This window comes from Muscardinus avellanarius (assembly GCF_963383645.1).
Source record: "Muscardinus avellanarius genome assembly, chromosome: 4".
NCBI lineage: Eukaryota > Metazoa > Chordata > Mammalia > Rodentia > Gliridae > Muscardinus > Muscardinus avellanarius.
In genome coordinates, this window is record NC_137789.1 from 44,825,355 (window position 1) to 44,849,055 (window position 23,701).

General features: G+C 40.3%; 1 protein-coding gene across 1 annotated transcript in view; it reads right to left on the minus strand.

The window, feature by feature from the left end:
* Positions 1–23,701, minus strand: part of INTS8 (integrator complex subunit 8) — a gene marked incomplete at both ends in the record, with an annotated part of 62,764 nt that overhangs the window by 24,507 nt on the left and 14,556 nt on the right. Inside the window, 7 exons of the mRNA XM_080695275.1 lie at positions 748–881; positions 3,563–3,738; positions 4,120–4,190; positions 5,420–5,561; positions 10,250–10,350; positions 14,031–14,183; positions 19,603–19,710. Coding sequence (XP_080551401.1) covers positions 748–881; positions 3,563–3,738; positions 4,120–4,190; positions 5,420–5,561; positions 10,250–10,350; positions 14,031–14,183; positions 19,603–19,710 — 885 coding nt within the window. The remainder of the gene's footprint in view (positions 1–747; positions 882–3,562; positions 3,739–4,119; positions 4,191–5,419; positions 5,562–10,249; positions 10,351–14,030; positions 14,184–19,602; positions 19,711–23,701) is intronic.

Sequence of the window (23,701 nt, forward strand, 5' to 3'; positions counted from 1 at the left end):
TCTCCCTATAATTCTAGTACTTGAGAGGCCAAGACAGGAAAATCAAAGGTTGAGGACAGACTCGTGAACTTAGCAAGACCTTGTTTCAAAATACAAAATAAAAAGGGTTGTGGTGTAGCTAAGAGGGGGAATGTCCCTGGGTTCAATCCCTAGTACCAAAGAAAATAAATAAAAGGATAGGTAAAGCCAGGCATGGTGGTGTACGCTTGTAATCTCAGCATTTGGAAGGCTGAGACATGAGAATCGCAGTTCGAAGACAGCCTCAGGTACTTAGTGAGGCCCTTTGCAACTCAGTGAAACCCTGTTTCAAAATAAAGAATAAAAAATAGGGCTGGAGGTGTAGCTCAGGGGTAGAATGCCTCTGGGTTCCATCCCCGTATCCCCTCTAAAAAAAAAAAAAGGATAGGTAAAAGCTCTTTTAGCAAATTGCTTTAGACAAAACGGTAAGCCAGGCATGGTGGCACATGCCTGTAATCCAAATACTTTGGAAGCTGAGAAAGGAACTGCAGGTTCGAGGACAGCCTCAGCCACTTAGTTCAACTCTCAGCAACTTAGTGAAACCCTGTTTCAAAACCAAAAATTTAATAGGGCTGGGGGTTCATGTCAGAGGTACAATGCCCCTGGGCTAAATACCCAGTACTACAAATAAAAATTAAAAAAAAAAGAAAGAGGGGAAAAGGGAGGTAAGAAGGGAGAGGAAACAAAGGTAATTCAATTCGTATCTGTTCCTAACAGAGGGATTCTTACCTTATTAGATACTGTCCAAAACTGGCGCTCTGAAGTCATACCATGTAATTCAATTAAAATCTGTCGAATCCTCCAAGGATCCACTGACAATATAAGCTGATGTTCCAACTGGCCAATGTTTACACTTGCTGAGGCTAGGAAGGGAAGACAATTTTATTTCCTAATGATATAATTCAAAGATATATGTAAGCCTATAAGAACAACTGGGGGAAACTGTTTTTAAATAATGTAAGCTGAAAGCACCTATCATACTGAGAACTGACTCTTTCAATATAATGTGAATTATGTATTAACTTCCTCCTCACAGAAAACCTATCAGGATTTAAATTATATCTGCATTATTACTAAATGAGTGAATTTGAAAAGTAAAACAAAAGTAGTGGTGTATTCATTTCAAGTCACCCCCCCCATGCCATTTTGGCATGGGGCTGTATTTCTATTTTCTGTATTTCTATCTTTCTAATAAACTTTAAATCTTCAAAAAAAAAAAAGTAAAGTAAAACAGAAGTAAATATCAGTAATTGGCTCATCAAAAGAATATTTAGCATATATGGAAAAAATTAACTCATATACAGATTCCTACTTTTTGACAAAATGGGTTAATGAAAGCAGGTATAAAATGTAAATTTTGCCAGGCATGATGATACATGATTGTAATCTCAGTACTTGGGAAGCTGAGACAGGAGGATTGCAAATTGGAGGCTACCTACAACAATTTATTGAGACACTGTTTCAAAATAAAAACCAAGAGCCAGGCATGATATAGTACATGCTTGTAATCCCAGTACTACGGAGGCTGAGATAGGATGATCACAGGTTTGCTGCCAGGCTCAACTACTTAGTGAGGCCCTCCGTAACTTAGTGAGACCCTGTTTCCAAAATAAAGATAAAATAGCACTGGGGATATAGTTCAGAGGTAGAATGCCCCCGAGCTCAATAAACAGTACCACAAAATAAAAACTAAAAAAGAGCACACACTTGTAATCCCAGCATTTGGGAGGCTGAGACCGGAGGATTGCAGTTCACGGACAGCCTCAGCTACTTAGTAAGGCCCTCCGCAACTTAGTGAGAACCTGTTTCAAAATAAAGAACAAAAATAGGGCAGGGGGTGTGGCTCAGAGGTCAAATGCCCCTGGGTTCCATCCCCAGACCCGCAAAAAAAAGGGGGGGGGGTTAGGAGTGTAGGAGGCTACACAGCGTCACACACACACAATAATAGTAGTAGTAGTAATGATGATGATGATGATGATAATAATAAAATTTTAGTAATAAACAATAAAGATGTGTGTGTTTAGCCAGTAAAATGGCACATACCTGTAATCCCATTACTTTGGAGGCTAAGACAGGAGGATCACAGGTTCAAGGCCAGTCTAAGCAACTTAGCAAGACTCTTCTGTTTCAAAATAAAAAGTAAAAAATAAAAAGGGGTAAGTCAGGCGTGGTGGTGCATGCTTGTAATCCCTGCGCTTGGGAGGCTGAGACAGAAGGATCGCGCAGGTTCGTAGCCAGCCACCCTGGTTTAAGAGACCCTGTTTCAAAAATATAAAACAGGTCTGGGAGTATAGCTCGGAGGTAGAAGGGCTTCCAGGAACCCCAGTACCACCAAAAAAATAAATAAATAAACAAAAAATTAAAAGGGCTAGGATATAGCTAAAGGGGAGCATTTCACTGGGTTCACTTTCCAGAACAACAAAAAAAGTATATTTTGGCGGGAGAGGAAAAGAAGGAGGCATTCTCTTTTTAGAAAACCAAAACTGATCATCAAAATCCCTCATTAAGCTCAGCTATCAGATTGTTTTAATAACACATTTCTGCTGGGTGTGGTGGCACATGCTTGTAATCCCAATACTTAACAGGCTGAGATGGGAGGATCAAGGGTTTGAAGACAGCCTCAGTAAGTAGTAAGACTCTTATCAACTAGAAAGACCTTGTTTCAAAACAAAAAATAAAAAAAACTGGGGGTGTAGCTCAAAGGTAGACTACCCCTGGACTCAATCCCTAGTACCATCAAAAAAAAAGCATTTCTGACATTTTCTATGTGTTAATGTTATTCTTTTCCTTTAAAACTCTACATTCAACCAGTTAAAATCTAGTGAGGTTGAGTCAAAGCAGCTAAAATTTTGTTCTTGCTAAACTGAGCAGGACATGGTAGTAATCTTAGTGCTTGGGTAGCTGAGACAGGAAAAATAGAAGTTTGAGGCCAATCTCAGAAATCCACTACGACTCTCAGCAACTAAGCAAGGCTATTCCAAAATAAAAAATGAGATGGGGGCATAGCTCAGAGAGGTGAGGTAGAATGCCCCTCGGTTCAATCCCCAGTGCCAAAAAAGAAGTAAATAAACAGCACTGCATTTTCTATTTTCTACTTCTGATGAACAAGGCCAAAAATTAGAGAAAATATCAAATAAATCTGGAAAATGGTAATGTTGCCAAAGCTCAATGTTTAGCCAAAAGATAGTGGCACAGATACAGACTGAAATACATCAAAGTCTATGCCTTTGGGGGGCCAAATATCCGTTATCACTCCCCTCCTCCCCTTTTTTAATCTGAGAACATAGTAGGAGTAGTGTTATCTTGGTCTATTTCCCCAGCTAAAATTTTTTATGCCTAAATCTTTATTAACAACAGCCTCTGCAGAGTCCCAGCACTTAACTGCTAATACAGAAATCTAACAATAGCAGGTATGTAAAGTTCTATTAATTACCAACACATGTATAAACTAAAATAGTAAGAGGGAATCCCTACATATTTTTCCATGTTAATTTGAATAGAGTGGCAAAATGTGCCCAGTCTAACTGGCAGACAAAGAGCTAACCTGGGATATCATAAAATGAAGTTACAGGTTTAATGCACAGATTTACTCTAGGGGATCTCTTCCTCATCTGATCAACAAGTAGCTTTCGTTCTTCATCTTTCAACAATGTAATGAAAAGCTCATGTGAAGAAATCATGAAAACATACTGCAGATCTTCCAAACCCAGACACACATTCCTAGATCAGTAGGAAATATTATGAAACAAAAAGTGGATAATTTAGTTTGGGAAAAACAAGAATATCAATCAATTTTTATTAATAAGCCATTTTTAAAGCCACCACTTCATAAATTATAAAGCAATGTTTTTAAATATCTTTCAAAATTTCTCTTTGGTCATTATTTAATATTATAACATCAATGCTACAATATATAAAAAACTATATAATCCTAAAGTTTCATGTGGCTACACAAATTTGAATTTAATCTTAACTCATTTTACAAATATAAGTTACTGCCTGGTTATTACATATGTAGGGCAAATACAAAAAGATAATAAAAGATACTATTCTCACAGGACTAAGTTCAAAGATTAAAAAAAAAAGAAAAGAGGTACTTACTTTAGAAAAGCAGCCATGTTTCCTTTCAAAGAATCTGAAGCTTTTTCTAAATTTATTGATCTTGAACATACCTGGGAATGTGAGTAATTTTCATTTGAATATATGTACTTTATTTTCCAGAGACAAAGAGGTTTTATTTAGGAAAAGTGGGAATATGCATTCAAGGGAGGAATACAGGTACTTTAAAAAAGGTAAATCAGAGCCTGATGTGGCGGCCCACACTTCTAATCCCAGCATTGGAGAGGATCGCAGTTCACGGACAGTATCAGCTACTTAGTGAGACCTTGTTTCAAAATAAAAAATAAAGGCTAAGGCTGGGGGTATAGCTCAGAGGTGGAATGATCCTGGGCTCCTTCCCTAGTGCCGCAAAGAAAAGTTTAGAGTTAAAAACAATTAAATGTTCTTGCTTCAAGCATATATTAATCACAGGTTGGTTAAGTATTTTAAGACAAGAGATAAGACTGTTATTATTGCATTTATTTTCTAGGTGTATGTTAACACCAAAACTGTTAGGTAGAAATTAGAGATCTAATAGAAACACAGATTCTGCAGCTCACCTGAGAGACAAGAGGCATAAGATTAGAGGGTTTTTTTTGTGTGTGTGGTACTGGGGATGAAGCCCGGAGGCAGTCTATCTCCAAACCACACCCCGAGCCCTATGCTTCTCTAAGTAGTAGCTGAGCCTGCCTGAGAATGGAGATCCTCCTGTCTCAACCTCCCAAATGCTGGGATTACAAGCATGTGCCACCATGCCTGGCTGAGATTAGAGTTTCTAGTGAGCAGGTCAATGAGGCTTTGGATGAAAAAAAAACAATTTTTTTCCTGTGGTACTGGAGATGGAACCCAGAGGCATTTTACCCCCAAGCTACGCTCCCAATCCTATTTTTTATTCTTTATTTTGAAACAGGGTCTCACTGAGTTGCAGAGGGCCTCACTAAGTAGCTGAGACTGTCTGTGAACCACGATCCTCCTGTCTCAGCCTCCCGAATGCTGGGATTACAAGCATGTGCCACCACGCCTGGCTGGATAAAAATTTTTAAATGGAACCAGAAGATGAGTGAGTCAAGGAAAAAAATTCTGTAAACACAAGCACTACAGAGAGGGCAAAAGAGAAGTCAGTGAAGAGCTAAGGAGAACCAATATAGAATGCGGAAGAACTAGAAAAGACATACAGTGAAGAGGAGGCAGAAAAATGGTGTCAATAGTGTCAACTGCCAGGCGCAGAAAAAGAAGTCAGATAAAAGCAGAAAATAGGGCATTTGGGAATTTAACACAAGAAAGGGGGAAAAAAATGCCTTACCTCAAGAAGAAAGTCTATTTTTTCTTTGTTAGGTCCAAGAAAGAGCTGGTTAAATTGAACACTAATTGTTCTACCTTCTAGTATATCACGGACCGTGTTGCAGGCACAGACTTTAAAACAAATTTCATCTAGAGCTTCATTTCTGTAGAACACAAGAGGACATCCACCAATGTCTTTATTGTAAAAGAAAGGTAGAGTACATAAAGCAAAATTCACAAGAATAAGCAGAGCATGGTGGCGCAGACTTGTAATTCCTGTACTTGGGAGGCTGAGACTGGAGGATCACAGGTTAGAGGACAATATAATCAAGTAGGAAGACTCTCAGTAACCTAGTGAGACTATGTTTCAAAATAAAAATAAAATAAGGTGGGGGATGTAGCTAAGATGTAGACTGCCCCCGGGTTCAAGCCCCAGTACCACGAAAATAAATATAAATGAACAAATTCACAAAAACCATTTCTTCTCTTATGTGTATTACACCAAGACTGCTAGGGAGATGATAGAGATCCAATTGAAACACAGATTCTATTGTTAGGAAATTGAGCTACATCCCTAGCCCAAGCTATTTATTACTCAGAAATTAAAATTTTTGAATATTCAAACATTCTAGTAAATTTCATATTCCAGGAAAATTAAAAAAGGCAGAAGAGATTCTGAGTTTATCAAGGGATAATTTAGTTTCAGATTAGATAACAGAATGGAATTTCCCTATGTATTACTTTCTCCAAGAACTTTTCATGTGTGTATGAAACTGGAGATTGAACCCAGGGGCATTCTACCTCCAAGCTACAACCCCAGCCTTCTTTTTTATTCTTTATTTTGATACAGGGTCTCCCTAAATTTGCAGAGGGCCTAAGGAACTGAGGCGAGCCACAAACTTGTAATCCTCCTGTATGCCTCCCAAGTACAACCCCAAGAACTTCTAAAACAGACTATAATCAATGTCTCCCCTAGATTGTTAATTTCTTTTATTAAAATGAAAATAATGTAACAGATTTGTGTATAAGCAGAAAAAACTTTATTTCTATCAAATTGGAAAATATGAATCAATCTTCAAGCAAGATAACCAAAAAAATAGTAATATAATCAACAGTTAGGATAGCATCTATGGAACAGATTACAGCATTGGATACTTTGAACTGAGTACAGACACCAAAACCAAAAGGGGGACAACCGTCACATTGAGCAAAAAGGACTCTGACTCATCATAAACACACAACTTCTGGGACACTTGAAGTGATATTTCACAGGACAGTAAACTAAAGAGACAGACCATCATTAGGTTAAAAAAAAAAAAAAAGCTAGCTAGAGCTTGATAGGGATCACAGTGAAATGCCACTGTAACTCAACCATCTCCCCAAAGATCTGTTTATCTCTAAAACAAGAATATAAGCCGGGCATGGTGGCTCACGCTGTAATCCCAGCATTCGGGAGGCTGAGACCTGAGGGTCACGGTTCGCGGACAGCCTCAGCTACTTAGTGAGGCCCTGTGCAATTCAGTGAGACCCAGTTTCAAACTAAAGAATAAAAAATAGGGCAGGGGCTGTAGCTCGGAGGTCGAATGCCCCTGGGTTCCATCCCCAGACCCGCAAAACAACAACAACAACAAACCAAGAATATATAAAAACCAATAGTACAACGCCAGGCTTGGTGGTGCACACTTATAATCCCCATAATCCCTGCACTTGGGAGGTGGAGATAGGAGGATCAAGCAGGTTCAAAGCCAGCCTCGCTGGTTTAAGAGACCCTGTTTCCAAATTAAAAATGTAAAATAGTCTGGGAGTATAGCCAGGAGATAGAAGGGTTCCATCCCCAGTACCACCAAAAAATAAATAAAGAAATAAATAATCAGTAGTACAAATTCTCATAAAACTAGAAAAGCCCTCATAGTACTAATATTCTTTGGAGCTTACAGAAAAAATGAGTTCTCAGTTTTCTTTCCTTAATGTCACAGATTTGTATTTAATTTGGAGATATTTTTGGTAAACCATAAAGTACTTTTTCTACTTGTTCTTCAAAAACCTAAAACCTAAAATAACTTCCAGGAAGATGGTGACCGAGAAAAGCAGCATGTACGAGTCCTGCTAACACTCAATCTCTATTGCCACAAAATCAGCGCTTTTCATAGCCAGAAAACACTATCAGCAGAGAAATAAAAAATGTAAACACAAGGGACAGAGAAAAAGAAGACTAGAAGAACAACCAGAGACCAGAAAAGAAACCAGCCCGCATTGTGGAGCCGCACCGGCGCCATCATGCCTCACAGCACCAGGCTCCACAGAGGAAAGGTAAACAAGGCTCTGAAGTGAGCAGCTGCGGATCATTCAGGTGTAATTCAGCAGTTCTTGCAGCACAAAGAACGTTTAAAAATCCCAGTGGCCAAGCTCATCACACCTTCCAGTGACTCAGAATGGAGCTCAAAACCAGAAAAGAAATACACCGGCCGAGAGCGTGGCAGCGGCACCATATTCCCAGCAGTGGCAGTGAGTTCAACATGCCCGCAACAGCTCCAGATAAGTGCACACAATAACTGTAAGTGAAATTGCGGCCCCTACAGAAGAAATCCAAGCACTGCACCCCCCAGGAACTTGCACAACCTTGATAATCTCCCTGAGTCTGAGATTTAGCAGTCCAACCCAGTGAAGGAGTAGTGGGGGCAAAGATACCACACCCTAGTCGCAGCTCCCCGTGGGAAAAAGCCCAGCCCAGCACCCCCACGGTCTCGCGCAGCCTCGATTAACGACCTAGGTCTGAAACTTTACGATACAACCCAGTAAATGAGTAGTGGCGGCTGAGATTACAACAAACTTGAGATCCAGAGCACCCTGAGTGAAGTTGTGGTGACCTGGGGAGGAACCCAGAGAAAGTACAAACTTCTGAAATCATGGGAAAAAAGAACAAGAATAGAGCAATGAACACCCACAACCCCATATCAGAACCTGATAACACAGAAATACAGGTCTTTCTAAAAGAATTTAGAGAGAGTCTAAAAGAAATAAAGGATGCAATCACCCAAGTAAAGGCATCAATTCAAACTATAGACAATTGATTAGACCACATGGAGAATAGAATTTCGCTCCTAGAAGATGATCACTCCAAAAACGAATACATAATTTATAACGTAGAAAAAAAAAATCAGACAGCAGGAATTTGACATTGAAGAAATATGGGCCCATTTTAAGAGAGCTAACCTAAGAATAATCGGAATAGAGGAGTGAAAAGGAGGTGAAAACAAAGGGATCAATAATCTCTTCAAAGAAATAATAGCAGAAAATTTTCCAAACATAGAGCAAGAGGTCAATACACAGGTCCAGGAAACTTATAGAACTCCCTTTAGACAGGATCAGAGAAAAGATTCCCCACGCCACATAATTGTCAAAATGACCAATGTAGAAGCCAAGCAGAGAATCTTAAAGGCAACAAAAACAAAACGCCAAGTGACATTCAGAGGCAAACCAATTAGAATCACTCCAGACTTCCCAAAACAAGTCATGAGAGCCAGAAGAGCCTGGAGTAACATATTCCAAACTCTGAAAGAAAACAACTTCCAGCCAAAAATTTCCTACCCAGCAAAACTATCAAATTAGATGGGGAAATAAGAAGCTTCCATGACAAACAGAAACTGAAGGAATTTATGTCTATAAAAACCAGCGCTAGAGAAAATACTCAAGGAGATTAACTACAAAGAAGAAATAGGTAATGCATACCAGAACTAGAGAAACAAGATTTTCCATCCAGCAGACAACTAAGCAAAGAATAAACAGTATTTCAAACAGAATAAAATCTTAACATGTTAGGAATTAAAAGTTATCTCTCAATAATCACACTGAATGTAAATGGCCTCAATTCCCCATTAAAAAGACAGAGTGGCAAAATGGATTAAAAACCAGAATCCATCCATCTGCTGCTTACAAGAAACACACTTTACAAGAGAGTAACAAACTCAAGGTAAAGGGCTGGAGCAAGGTAATTCATGTTAAGTAGCCATCCTAACAAATGTGAAGTAGTATTTCACTATAGTTTTTATTTGCATTTCCTTAATGATTAGTTATAGTATGATAATGATCAATCATGTGTTTATTGGTCATATAAAAATCTTTGGAAATTCATTATCTATTTTAGTCTTTTACCTATTTCTAAATTGTATTGTTTGCTTTTATTGTTGCTAATTTTTAGGATTTCTATTTGGAATATTAATATACCTTCAGATAGAGCATTTGGAAATATTTTAACCCATTCTATCAGTAACTTTTAATTCTGCTTACATTGTCTTTGGATGAACAATATTTTTCTATTTTTTATAAAGTTTGTTTATTCTTTTGTTGCCTGTGCCTTTGGAATCATATCCAAAAAATGGCTGCCGATTTCAATGTTGTGAAGTTTTATGATCCTGGTTTTCTTCTATAAGTTTATAGTCTTAAGATTTACATTTAGGTCATTTATCTATTTTGAATTAATATTTGTATATGGTGTTAGGTAAGGGCCCAATTTTATTCTTTTTCATGTAGTTATTATTTTTCAACAATATTTAGTGAAAAGATAATTATTTCCTTTACCAAATGTTCTTGGAAACCTGGCCAAAAGTAACTTGACCATATACGAAAGGAAAAAAAAAAAACATATCAAAGTTAATCAGGAAACCAAGCATGGGAAAAAGGGAGGGGGAGGGAAGGGTTAGGGATCAGGTAGGGGCTGATTGGGTGATGTGTGTGTGTATATCTCCACAAGGTTTTTATCTCATTAAGATGTATGACTACAATGCACCAATAAAACTTTATTTAACAACAACCACAACAAAAAAAAAAAACCTAAAATAATCTTTCAACTCACCGCTGCTGAGCTTTCTGAAAAAGTTCTCTCAGCACTGACTGCCGGAACTGGACAGGTAAACTGAAGGTTAAGTTATCTTCGATGAAAATCTGTATAACCTCCTAGAAGATATACACAAAATTATATCCTTTTAGAAAATCATGGCAGTTTCTTTAAAAATTATTTCAAAGCTGGGCATGGTGGCGCACACTTTTAATCCCAGCATTCAGGAGGCTGAGACTGGAGGATCAGGGTTCGCGAACAGCCTCAGCTACTACTTAGTGAGGCCCTCTGCAACTTATTGAGACCCTGTTTCAAAATAAAGAATAAGCCGGGCGTGGTGGCGCACGCTTGTAATCCCAGCATTCAGGAGGCTGAGACCAGAGGATCGCGGTTCACGGACAGCCACAGCTACTTAGTGAGGCCCTCCACAACTCAGTGAGACCCGGTTTCAAAATAAAGAATAAAAAATAGGGCAGGGGGTATAGCCCAGAGGTCAAATGTCCCTGGGTTCCATCCCCAGACCTGCAAAAAAATAAAATAAAATAAAAGAATAAAACATAGGGCAGGGGGTGCAGCCCGGAGGTCAAATGCCACTGGGTTTCATCCCCAGACCCGCAAATAAAAATAAAAAGTATTTCAAGTTCAGAAGGCTGAGACAGGAGGATCATGGTTCGCAGACAGCCTCAGCTACTTAATGAGGCCCTCTGCAACTCAGTGAGACCCTGTTTCAAAATAAAGAATTGCATTGCTTATTTTAAAACAGGGCCTAAATTGCTGAGGCTGCCTTTGAACCTGCGATTCTATCTCAGCCTCCCAAGTACTGGGATTACAAGCACGTACCACTATGCTTTGCAGGATTCTGCTGCTGATCTATACTCCCCAGCCCAATTTTATTTTTATATGAAAACAAAGTCTAAACCGGGTATAGTGGCACATGATTGTGATCCCAGGATTTGTGAGGCTGAGACCAGAGGACTGTGGTTCGTAGGCAGCCTCAGCTACTTAGTGAGGCCCTCTGCAATTCAGTGAGACCCTGTTTCAAATTAAAGAATAAAAAAATGTGCAGGGGTGTAGCTCATAGGTCAAATGCCTCTGGGTTTCAACCCCAGACCCCCCCCCCCAAAAAAAAAAAAAATCTAAGATAGATGCTGTAAGCCTAAATTGCTGAGGCTAGCTGAAAACCTGCAATCCTGTCTCATCCTCCCAAATACTGGGATTATAAGTGTGTGCCACCACACACTACTTGCTGATTGCCTCAAACCTGTGACCCTCCCATCTCAGCCTCCCAAGTATTGAGATCATAGGCATATACCACACCTGGCTCCAATAGTTGTTTTTTTTTTTTTTTTGGTACTGGGGATGGAACCCAGGAACTTTCTACCCCTGAGCTACACTCCTAGACCTATTTTATATTTTAGTTGAAAACAGGGTCTCAATAAGTTGCTGAGAGCCTAAGTAGCAGATGCTGGACTTGAACCTGTGCGATCCTCCTGTCTCGGCCTCCCAAGTGCTGGGATTACAATCATGCGCCACCACGTCCAGCTTCCAATATGAAGATTTTAAACATATAAACTCTAATTCCCACTGATCTTTATTACAAAGATAAGGATAAACACCTGTTTATCCTTATCAGGGAGCAAGAGATATTTCAAAACACTAAACCCCTAAAATGATGACCAGGCTTGGTGGAAAAGTACACTACAGACCATTCTAACCTAGCAAAACCACTTTGTTCATTCTTTCCTTTGTCTTAATATCTGTAATGGCAATTAAACCTGCGCTACAGCAGGCATGGTGGCACACACCATGCAGTTCAAGGCAAGCCTCAGAACTTATCAAAGCCCTCCGCAACTCAGTGAGTCCCTGTTTCAAAATAAAATAAAATAGGGTGATGGGGGTGTAGCTCTGAGGCAGAATGCCCCTGGGTTCCATCCCCAGTACGAGGAAAAAAGAAGAAAGGAAGGAAGGAAGGAGCAAGTGAGCCAGGCATGTGTCATATACTTTTAATCCCAGCCCTTGGGAGGCTGAGACAGAAGGATCACAGGTTCACGGCCAGCCTCAGATATTTAGGCCCTCTACAATTTAGTTAGACCCTGTTCCAAAATAAAAAAAAAATAAAAAAAAAAATGAGAGAGAGAGAGGGAGAGAAAGCTTGTAGCATATCCTATGCTATGCTACAAGGAGATACTTTCAGCCGGGCGTGGTGGCCGCATGCTTGTAATCCCAGCATTTGGGAGGCTGAGACCAGAGGATCGCGGTTCGCAGACAACCTCAGCTACTTAGTGAGGCCCTCCGCAACTTAGTGAGACCTTGTTTCAAAATAAAGAATAAAAAACAGGTCAGGGGGTGTAGCTTGGAGGTAAAATGCCCCTGCGTTAGATCCCCAGATGTGCAAAGAACAAAAAAAAAAAACAAGGAGATACTTTCAAAATGAACACTAAATGTCAGGCATGGTAGTACACACCTATAATCCTAGTTCTGGACAGTTTGAGCAAGGAGGATAGCAGGTTCGAAGTCAGCCTCAGCAACTTAGCAAGATCCTGTTTCAAAAAATAAAATAAAGTATGGGGTTTGAACCGGGCGTGGTGACACATGCTTGTAATCCCAGCATTTGGGAGGCTAAGACAGGAGAATTGCGCAGGTTCGAAGCCAGCCTCAGCTACTTAGTGAGGCCCTTTGCAACTCAGTGAGACCCTGTTTCAAAATGAAGAATAAAAAATGAGCTAGGGGTGTTGCTCAGAGGTAGAATGCCCCTGGGTTCCATCCCCAGACCCGCAAAAAAAAAAAAAAAAAAAGGGCTTCAATCCCCAGCACGACACATGCACGCGCACGCGCGCGCGCGCACACACACACACACACACACACACACACACAGGTGTGGTAGCACAGGCCTGTAATCCCAATACTTTGGAGAATGAGACAGGAGGATCACAGGTTTAAGGACCTCAGCCTCAACAAGTAGTGAGATTCTCAACTTATTGAGACCTTGTTTCAAAATAAAAAAATCAGAGGACTGGGGGGTCCTCTAATTAATTACTCAGAGGTAAATTTCCTCTGGGTTCAATCCCCAGTACAAAAAATAAAAAGTTTCATATGAAAAGGTACACATCCAATTTCTATGTCATTATAAAACAGGCCTTTTGGAAATGAGACATGGATTTCTCCATTCAACAGACACTGCTGCTTCTTTCTTTCTGTCCCCCCCCCCCCCTTTGGATCAAGCCAGGGACATTCTACCTTCAAGCTACATTGCATCAGCCTTTGTTTTTTTGTGTGTGTGTTTTTTTTTTTTTTTTTTTTTTTGCGGGTCTGGGGATGGAACCCAGGGGCATTCGACCTCCAAGCTAAAACCCCTGCCCTATTTTTTTTTTTTTTTATTCTTTATTTTGAAACCAGGTCTCACTAAGTTGCAAAGGGCCTCACTACATAGCTGAGGCTGTCCATGATCCTCCGGTCTCAGCCTCCCAAATGCTGGAATTACAAGCGTGTGCCACCACGCCCGGCTCAACCTTTATTTTTTGTTTTGAAACAAGGTCTCGGTAGGTTGGTAAGAGTCAGTACTTACTGAGGCTGTCCTTAACCCTGCAATCCTCCTGTTTCAGCCTCCCAAGTACTGGGATTACAAGCAAGCACCACCACACCTGGCTATTCCAATACTTCTAACATGATGATACTATTTCCTTGTATTATCACCCCATCAGACAATTTAGTGACTTGCTCCAAATCACACAGCTGGTAGATGGTAGTACCAGGACTAAACTGTTTTACTACACTACCGCATCCTCTTCATGCAGCTTACCTGGTAGTTGCCAGATCGCAAACAAATATGGACGTGACTGTATGGAGTCAACTGTTGTGAGGTACTACCAGAAGGTACAAGAACATCACATGCTTGACAATAGCCAGCTAACCGCTTCTCATCTATGGTACAATGAAGAGATAATGAACCTATCTGTAAAGTAAGAGTTATATATCATTATCCATTAATGTAAAATAAACAACAGTCCAGTTCCCGCTTAGTATATTTTAACAGTACAAGAAAAAGATAATGAAAAACTCAAAACCGGAGGAACCATAATAATTAAAAAAGCTAAACATTTAGAGCAGGGATTAGCAAATTACGGTCCACAGGCCAAATGCTGCCTGTAGTCTGTTGTTGGTTCACTAAACTAACAACAATAATAAAAGAATATCCAACAAGCCAAACGTGGCCCACAAAACCTAAAATATTTAGCTGGCTCTTTACAAAGAAATTGCCAACCTCTGGCATAGAGTTTGCAGTCCAACAGTAGACATAATCATTACTTTAAATTAAGTTTGACAAATAAGACATTAACAAAGAACGAATATTGTTAAACATTTTAAAATAATATGAAAGGCAAAAATTTAAGAAAGATAGTACAAAAATCTTATCTTCATTCACAACTTAATGAGACCTAGTTTTTAAATGAAAAATAAAATAGGGCTAGGGATATAGCTTGGAGGTAGAATGCCCCTAGGTTTAATCCCCAGGATGAAAGAAAAGAAAAGAACAGAAAAGAAAAGAGGGAGGGAAGGAAAGAAAGAAAGAAGAAAAGAGAGAAAGGAAGGAAAGAGAAAAGGAAGGAAGGAAGGAAGGAAGGAAGGAAGGAAGGAAGGAAGGAAGGAAAAGATACACCAGGAATGGTGGCATACACTTCTAATCCCAGTACTTGGGAGGCTGAGACAGGAGGATCACAGATTCCCAGACAACCTCAGATACTTAGTGAGGCCCTCCAAAACTTAGACTGTCTCAAAATAAAGAATGAAAACTAGGGCTGGGCATGGTGGTACATGCTTATAATCCCAGCATTCGGGAGGTAGAGACCAGAGAATGACACACAGGCAGCCTTAGCTACTTAGGGAGGCCCTTCATAACTCAGTGAGATCCTGTTTCAAAACTAGAGACTAAAAAATAGAGCTGGAGTTGTAGCTCAGGGGTACAACACTGCTGGGTTTCATCCCCAGTACTAAATAAATAAATAAATAAATAAATAAATAAATAAATAAATAAATAGTTGCTACCCAAATAGATACTTTAAAACTTGTAATTCCCGCACTTGGGAGGTGGAGACACGAGGATCACTCAGGTTCAAAGCCAGCCTCAGCTACTTAGTAAGGCTCTCAGGAACTTAGTGAGACCCTATTTCCAAATAAAATATAAAATAGGTCTGGGAGGATAGCCCCGAGGTAGAAAAGCCCCTGGGTTCCACTCCCAGTAGCACAAAAAAAAAAAAAAAAAAAATACATTTGGAACCAAGGTTGGGTTTGTAATCTCAGTACTTGTGAGGCTGAGACAGGAGGATAGGGGGTTCAAGGCCAGCCTCAGCTACTTATGCCCTCCACAACTTGTTGAGACCCTGTTTCAAAATAAAAAATAAAACAAGGATGGGGGTATAGTTTGGGGGTAGAATGCCCCTGGGTTCAACTGCCATTATAAAATGAAAAAAAACAAGGGTACAATTGGTTAGATGTAGTGGCACATGCTTGGGAGGCTGAAATAGGAGGATCACAGGTTCAAGGACAGCCTCAGCAAATAGTGAGACTTTCATCAACCTAGCAGAACCCTACTTCAAAATAAAAATTAAATAGGGCTGGGAATGAGTTCAGAATTAGTCTGCCCCCGAGTTCAATTCCTAGTGCCATACACACACACCCAAAAAAGGTACATTTGGCAGGGCACAGTGACGCATGTAATCCCAGTACTTGGAGAAACTGAGGCAGAAGGATCACAGAATCATGGCCAACCTCAGCAACTTGATAGTGCCCTCCACAACTCAGTGAGATCCTGTTTCCAAATAAAAAACAAAATCGGTCTGGCGGTGTAGCTTAGTGGTAAATGCCCCTGGGCTAAGTCCTCAGTACAACAAAGAAATGGGTAAATAAAAGTTTAAAATATAAACGGGCATGGTGGCATATGCTTGTAATCCCAGTACTTGGGAAGCTGAGACAGGATCTGGGTTCGCAGACAGTCTCACCTACCTGCTGAGGCCCTCCGAAACTTAGTGAGACCCTGTTTCAAAAATTAAGAAAACCTGGGCGTGGTTGCTCACGCTTGTAATTCCAGCATTCGGGAGGCTGAGACCCGAGGATCATGGTTGGCCGACAGCCTCAGCTGCTTAGTGAGGCCTTCCTCAACTTAGTGAGACCCTGTTTCAAAATAAAGAGTAAAAAATAGGGCAGGGGTGTAGCTTGGAAGTCTAATGCCCCTGGGTTCCATCCCCAGACCCGCCCAAAAAAAAAAAAAAAAAGAAAAGAAAAAAGAAATAAAGAAAAAAAATCAGGCTAGGGTGTGTAGCTCAGAGGTAGAATGGCCCTGGGTTCAATCTCCAGCACCACAAAAAGAAAAGAAAAAGACACATATGAAGCTGGGCATGGGTGCACATGATGGTAATCCCAGCATTTGGGAGGCTGAGACAGGGGGATTGTGCAGGTTCAAAGCCAGCCTCAGCTATGCGCAAAAAAAAAAAAAAAAAAAAAAAAAAAAGGCATATGAAAAGGGAGAACTTTAAATTATTATGCATAAAATGCAATAAAATTAGAAATCTGTTAAGTCCCTTGGGGAAAGTAAAATTGGGATTCCTAATAGATCTAGAATAGACCTAGGACTAGGAGTATAGTTGGGATTCATAATGATCTAGAATAGACCTAGGACTGAGGGTATACCTCAGTGGTAAAGAGCTTGTCTAGCATGCACAAGGCCTTTTATTTGATCAAAAGGAGAGAGAAAGGGAAAGGGGATGTGGTAGGGGGATGAAAAAAAGTGGAAGGGAAAGAAAGAACAAGATAAAACTAAATTTTCAGGATAGTTAGTTTCTATACTGAGGAAAGAAAAAAATTAACACAAGTTTATTTTTCAAGCATTTGGCATACAAAACCTGGTTATATACTTTAAACTCTAAATCACAGGAAAAAAAAATACAAAAGGAGAGAGTTTTTTTTTTTTTTTTTTTTTTCCTTTTCCATGATTAAACCCAGGGGCATTCTACCTCCAAGCTACTTTTTATTCTTTTTTTTTTTTTTTTTTTTTGAGGTATTGGGGATGGACCCAAGGGCATTGTACCTCCAAGCTACACCCGCAGTCCTATTTTTTTTTATATTTGAAACAGGGACTTACTGAGTGGTGATGGCCTTGCTAAGTAACTGAGACTGTCCTCAAACTGCAATCCTTCAGTCTCTGCCTCCCACATGCTGGGATTACAAGCGTGCGCCACCACACTTGGCTTACCAAGCCACTTTTTATTCTTTATTTTGAAACAGGGTATCACTAAATTTTGGAGGCTTCACTAAGTAGCTGAGGCTGGCCAGGAACCTGCGCTCCTTCTGTCACAGCCTCCCAAGTACTGGGATTACAAGTGTGCACCACCACAACTGGACAAAGAAATAGTGTTTCAGCTGGGCGTGGTGGCCCATGTTTGTAATCCCAGCATCCGGGAGGCTGAGACCTGAGGATCGCGGTTCGCGGACAGCCTCAGCTACTTAGCGAGGCCCTGTGCAACTCAGTGAGACCCAGTTTCAAAATAAAGAGTAAAAAATAGGGCAGGGGGTGTAGCTCGGAGGTGAAATGCCCCTGAGTTCCATCCCCAGACCTGCAGAAAAAAAAAAAAAAAATACCTGTAATCCCAATACTGGGGAGGCTGAGACGGGAGGATCCCAGCTTCAAGGTCAGCCTCAGCTACTTAGTGAGACTTTATGCAACTTAGTGAGACCTTGTTTCAAAATAAAGAATAAAAAAAAAAAAAAAAAAAAAAGCCAGGCATGGTGGTACATGCTTGTAATCCCATCATTTGAGAGGCAGAGGCAGGAGGATCACGGTTCGAGGACAGCCTCAGCTACTACTAGTGAGGCCCTTTGGAAATCAGTGAGACCCTGTTTCAAAATAAATTAAAAAAAAAAAAATAGGACTGGGGTGTAGCTCGGAGGTAGAATGCCCTTAGGTTCCATCTCCAGTACGGCAAAACTAAAAATTAAATAAAAATTTAAAAAATAAAAATCAGGGCTAGGGGTGTAGCCCTGGGTTACATCTCCAGTGCCGCCAACCCCCCCCAAAAAAAAGGGCATGGTGGTGCACATGTATAATCCTACCATTTGGGAGGCTGAGATAGGAGGATCACGTTTCGTGGACAGCCGCAGTTACCTAATGAGGCTCTTTGCAACTCAGTGAGACCGTTTCAAAATAAATAATAAAAAATAGGGCTGGAGGTGTAGCTCGGAGGTAGAATGCCCCTGGGTTTCATCCCAGTACCACACACACAAAAAAAGAAAAGCTGGGAGTGTAGCTCAGAGATAAAATGCCCCTGGGTTCCACACCCCGTTTTGCAAAAAAATTTAAAATTTTTTTTCTTTAATTAAAAAAATATATAATAGCCGCTTGGGAGGCAGAGACAGGAGGATCGCACAGGTTCGAAGCCAGCCATGCTGGCTTAAGAGACCCTGTTTCCAAAGAAAAAGTAAAAAATAGGTCTGGGAGTGTATTCCGCAGGTAGAAGGGTTTCCGGGAACCCCAGTACCACACACACACACACACACACACACACACACACACACTATATATATAATATATAAAAAGTTTGGGGGTATATTCAGTAGTAGTATGCTCCTGGGTTCAATATCCAGTACCAAATAATGATAATCATTGATATGGTAATTCTATTTACAGAAATTAAGTTGAAAGCATCTACAATATGAACAGAAATTTATTCTTGAAGACACAAAACCTGCATTTTAAAATAAAGATTAAGTAACTTAAATGCCCAAACATAAAGGAAATGAAATAAAAAGAATGATACATAATATTGTATTCCCAGCATTTGGGAGGCTGAGACAGGAGGATCTGGGTTCGCAGCCAGCCTCAACAACTTGTGAGGCCCTTTACAATTGAGTGAGATCCTGTTTCAAAATAAAGAATAAAAAATAGAGCTGGGGGTGTAGCTCAGAGTAGAATGCCCCTGAATTCCAATCCCAGTACCACAAAAAAATTTTTTTTTTCATTTTTTAAAGCCTCAAAGATCTAGCAAGATATAAAATACTATATATTAGCACAACTATATAAAAACAAAAAGAAAAATATATATATAAAAATTGTAAAGTTATTTCCAGGTAGCAATATTACAAATCTTTTTCTCAGTTTTATTACTTTTTTGACTGCATTATAAATTTACTGCAATGAACACACTGGTTTTTTGTTCCGTAGTACTGGGAATAGAACCCAAGGCCTCTTGCATGCTAAACCACTGAGCTATATCCCCAACCCAGAATACATTGCTTTTTTAATCTCCAGAAAAATTAAAGCCAAAAATCTATAGATGTTTTAAAAAGCTATATATGATGTGCCTATTATGACTCGTATTTACCTCTGCAATTAGTTCTTTGGTTCTAAAAAATTTCTCTCTGGCATTTTCATACACAGCTGAATTTGTAGAGCCTTGCTGGAAGTAAGCTGCACCCAAATCATAACACACCTGAAATGGTAATGAATACCGATTTGCTTAATAATTTTTCATAGACTTAAGAGTTGACAGATCTCAAATTATATTTATGTAACGAAAACACAGAAAAAAGGGCAGATTTAAAAAAAAAAACAGACTTCAAAGAGCAATTCGACAGAAACTAACTCAGATTCATTCACACAAAAAACTGATTCAATAAGGTTGCGTTTCCAGGTAGCCTATAGTATTATGGGACAGGTCAAAGAATCAGATGAGGAAAACAAGAGACAAAGGAAGCAAACAGTCAGGCAGGAGCCCATCCACACTGGTCGGGTGAGAACAGGTACTGCTGCATCCATCTTGACACCAGATTCCAGCTTACACTGTCTATGGCCACCAGCACTGGACACTAAAAGAAGCAGCTGTGCAGCCCCAGAAAAGAGATTTCACTGTCACTGTTGCTGCTAGCTGCCACCAGGATGAATTCCCTATCCTCCCACTTCTCTGAGTTATGAGTGACTGATTCAGTCTAAACTAAGTGTATCTGTCTATGACCAGCCTACCCTCAAGAAGGATGAAGATAGAAAAGCCAGTATTCAGAGGCTTGAGTTTCTGTTATAAGAAGCAGGCTCTGCCTCCCACCAAGTCCCGAAAGGTAAGGACTTCTAACAAAGAGAAGAAGAGATTATAGGGAGCACCCCAAAGAGGAATGGAGCAAATGCCTATCAAAACAGACTGGTAATCCCTGCACTTGGGACATGGAGATAGGAGGATCGCACAGGTTCGAAGCCAGCCTTGCTGGCTTAAGAGACCCTGTTTCCAAATAAAAATATAAAAAATAGGTCTGGCAGTGTAGCGGAGGTAGAAGGGTTTCCAGGAACCCCAGTACAACCAAAAAAAAAAAAAAAAAAAAAAAAAACAGACTTGAATAAACACAAGAAGCTTAAATTACTGACTATAAAATGCTAATACTTAGCCGGGTATGGTAGCGCACACTTGTAATCCCCATGCTTGGGAAGCTGAGACAGGAGGATCACACAGGTTCGAAGCCAGCCTCAGCTACTTAGTGAGGCTATCAGCAACTTAGTGAGACTCTGTTTCCAAATAAAATACAAAATATAGGTCTGAGAGTATAACTCAGAGGTAGAAAACCCCTGAGTCTCACCCCCAGTGCCACAAGAAAATAAAAAATAAAAAAATGATAATACTTTTCCATTTGTCTTTTTCTAATAGGATTTGTATATTTTTCCATGAATTTTATCTTATATTGGTGCCCATATTCACTGAATGTACGCCTCAAAGAAAACACAGATTATTTAGTCTCTCAACCATTTAGAAAATACTAAGGTCCTTGGCTAGGCATGGTGATGTAACCTGTAATCCCAGTACTTGGGAGGCTGAGACAGGAGGCCGCAGGTTCGAAGCCAGCCTCAGCAATTTAGCAAGGATCTTAGCAACTTAGCAAAACCTTATTTCCAAATTAAAAAATAGGGTCAAAAAAAAATAAAAATAGGGCTGGAGATATAGCTTAGAGGTCAAATACTCCTGAGTTCAATCCCCAATACCACACACCAAAAAATAAAAAAATTAAAAGTGACATGAAAAACACAGAATTGAGCAGTGGGAGAGCCCAGGCTTTAACTCAAATCACCAAATTAATATTCTTTCTCGTGCTTATTATACACATGGCTGACAGATCATTTTACTGTGTGTGTTGGAGATGGAATCCAGGGCTTTGCCCTGAGCTTTACCCCCAGTCCCAGACTTTAGTCTGGTTTATCTGACTTACTAGTCTTCACTTATTCCCCCAAAGAGAAAATGCAAACTCCTTGCTTTGATTTTTAAGGATTATGAAATTTGGCAAATATCTCTCTCCATACATTTCTACCCCCCCCCCTTTTTGTGGTACTAGAGATGGAACCCAGGGTCATTCTACCTGTGAGCTACACCCCCAGCCCTATTTTTTTTTTTTTTTTTTTTTTTTGGTGGTACTGGGGTTCCTGGAAGCCCTTCTACCTCCGGGCTACACTCCCTGACCTATTTTTACATTTTTATTTGGAAACAGGGTCTCCTAAGCCAGCACGCGCAGCTGGCTTCGAGCCTGCACGATCCTCCTGTCTCTGCCTCCCAAGCGCGGGGATTAAAAGCGTACACCACCACGCCTGGCTAGTCTTTCTATTTTTGAAACAGGATCTCACTGAATTGCGAAGGGCCTTGCTAAGTAGCAGAGACTGTCCAAGAACTGAGGACAGGCTGAGATCCTCAGCCTGCCCAAATGCTAGGATTGCAAGCGGGCACCACCTCGCTCAGCTTACTTCCCTCTTTTTTACTCACACCAGACTTTTCAATTTCCATCCAAATACATCCCCAAACTACTCATGTGATTTTCATTTATGCTTCACCAACAGGTGTTTATTCTTTTTCCAAGTCCGTAAGTTGTAGTAGTGTCCAATATTCATGATGGAACCACTCTGAACTGACAAGGTTTACAGATACTATTCTGGCCTATTCAGTGCATCAAGATGAATTCTTACCCTCTGCAACATTCCTTTGCACTATTTAGCCCGCATTCAATGTTTGGCTGATTTTGATCCTAGAGAACTCTTTGCATCTAGAGGTAAGGAATTCTAAAGGAAAAAGCTAAATACACATGTACACACACATTATAGTTATATATAATTCCCCTTTCCAAAGACAGTACAAAATGTGAAAAAACTATTTTTGAGATGGGCATAGTGGTTTATACCTGTAATACCACAGTACATGAGAGGCTGAGACTGGACATACACAGGTTCAAAGCCAGCCTCAGCAACTTATTGAAACCCTGTTTCAAAATTAAAAATAAAGCCGGGCGTGGTGGTGCACGCTTGTAATCCCAGCGTTCTGGAGGCTGAGACAGGAGGATCGCACAGGTTCAAAGCCAGCCTCAGCTACTTAAGTAAGGCTCTCAGCAACTTAGTGACACCCTGTTTACAAATAAAGTATAAAATAGGTCTGGGAGTATAGCCTGGAGTTAGAAAAGCCCCTGGGTTCCACCCCCAGTACCACCAAAAAAAAAAAAAAAAAAAAAAATTAAGCTGGGGATAGTGGCACACACTTTTAATCCCAGCATTCGGGAGGCAGAAACAGGAGGATGACAGGACAGCCTCAGCTACTTCTGAGGCCCTTCCCAACTCAGTGACACCGTTTCATAAATTAAAAGACTAAGCCAGGCATGGTGGTGCACACTTGTAATCCTACCATTCGGGAGGCTGAGACAGTTCACGAACAGCCTCAGCTACTTCATGAGGCCCTCTGCAACTTAGTGAGACCTGTTTCAAAATAAAGAATACAAAATTGGGCAGGGGTTGCAGCTTGGTTGTTGAATGCCCCTGGGTACCATCTCCAGACCCACAAAAAATATAAATAAATAAATAAAATAAAAAGACTAAAAACTAGGAATGGGAGTATAGCTCAGAGGTAAGGCTGCCCTTTGGTTTCATCCCCAGTACCACAAAAAACAAATTAATCAAATTGAAAATAAAACAGAAGTCAGGTGTGGTAACACACAACTGTAATCTCACTACTTGGGAGGTTGAGATAGGAAGATCACGGGTTCAGAGTAAACCCCAGCAACTTAACAAGACCCTCAGCAACCTAGCAAGACCCTGTTTAAAAATAGAAAATAGGGCCGGGCATGGTGGCGCACGCTTGCAATCCCCGCGCTTGGGAGGCAGAGACAGGAGGATCGCGCAGGTTCGAAGCCAGCCGCGCGTGCTGGCTTAGGAGACCCTGTTTCCAAATATAAAATGTAAAAAGAGGTCTGGGAGTGTAGCCCGGAGGTAGAAGGGCTTCCAGGAACCTCAGTACCACCAAAAAAAAAAAAAAAAAAAAAAAAAAAAAAAAAAAGAAAAGAAAATAGGGCTGGGGGTATAGCTTGAAGGTGGAATCCACAGTATCAAAATTAAAATATGCCGGGCATGGTGGCACACGCTTATAATCCCAGCATTTGGGAGGCTGAGATGAGAGGATCATGGTTTGTGGA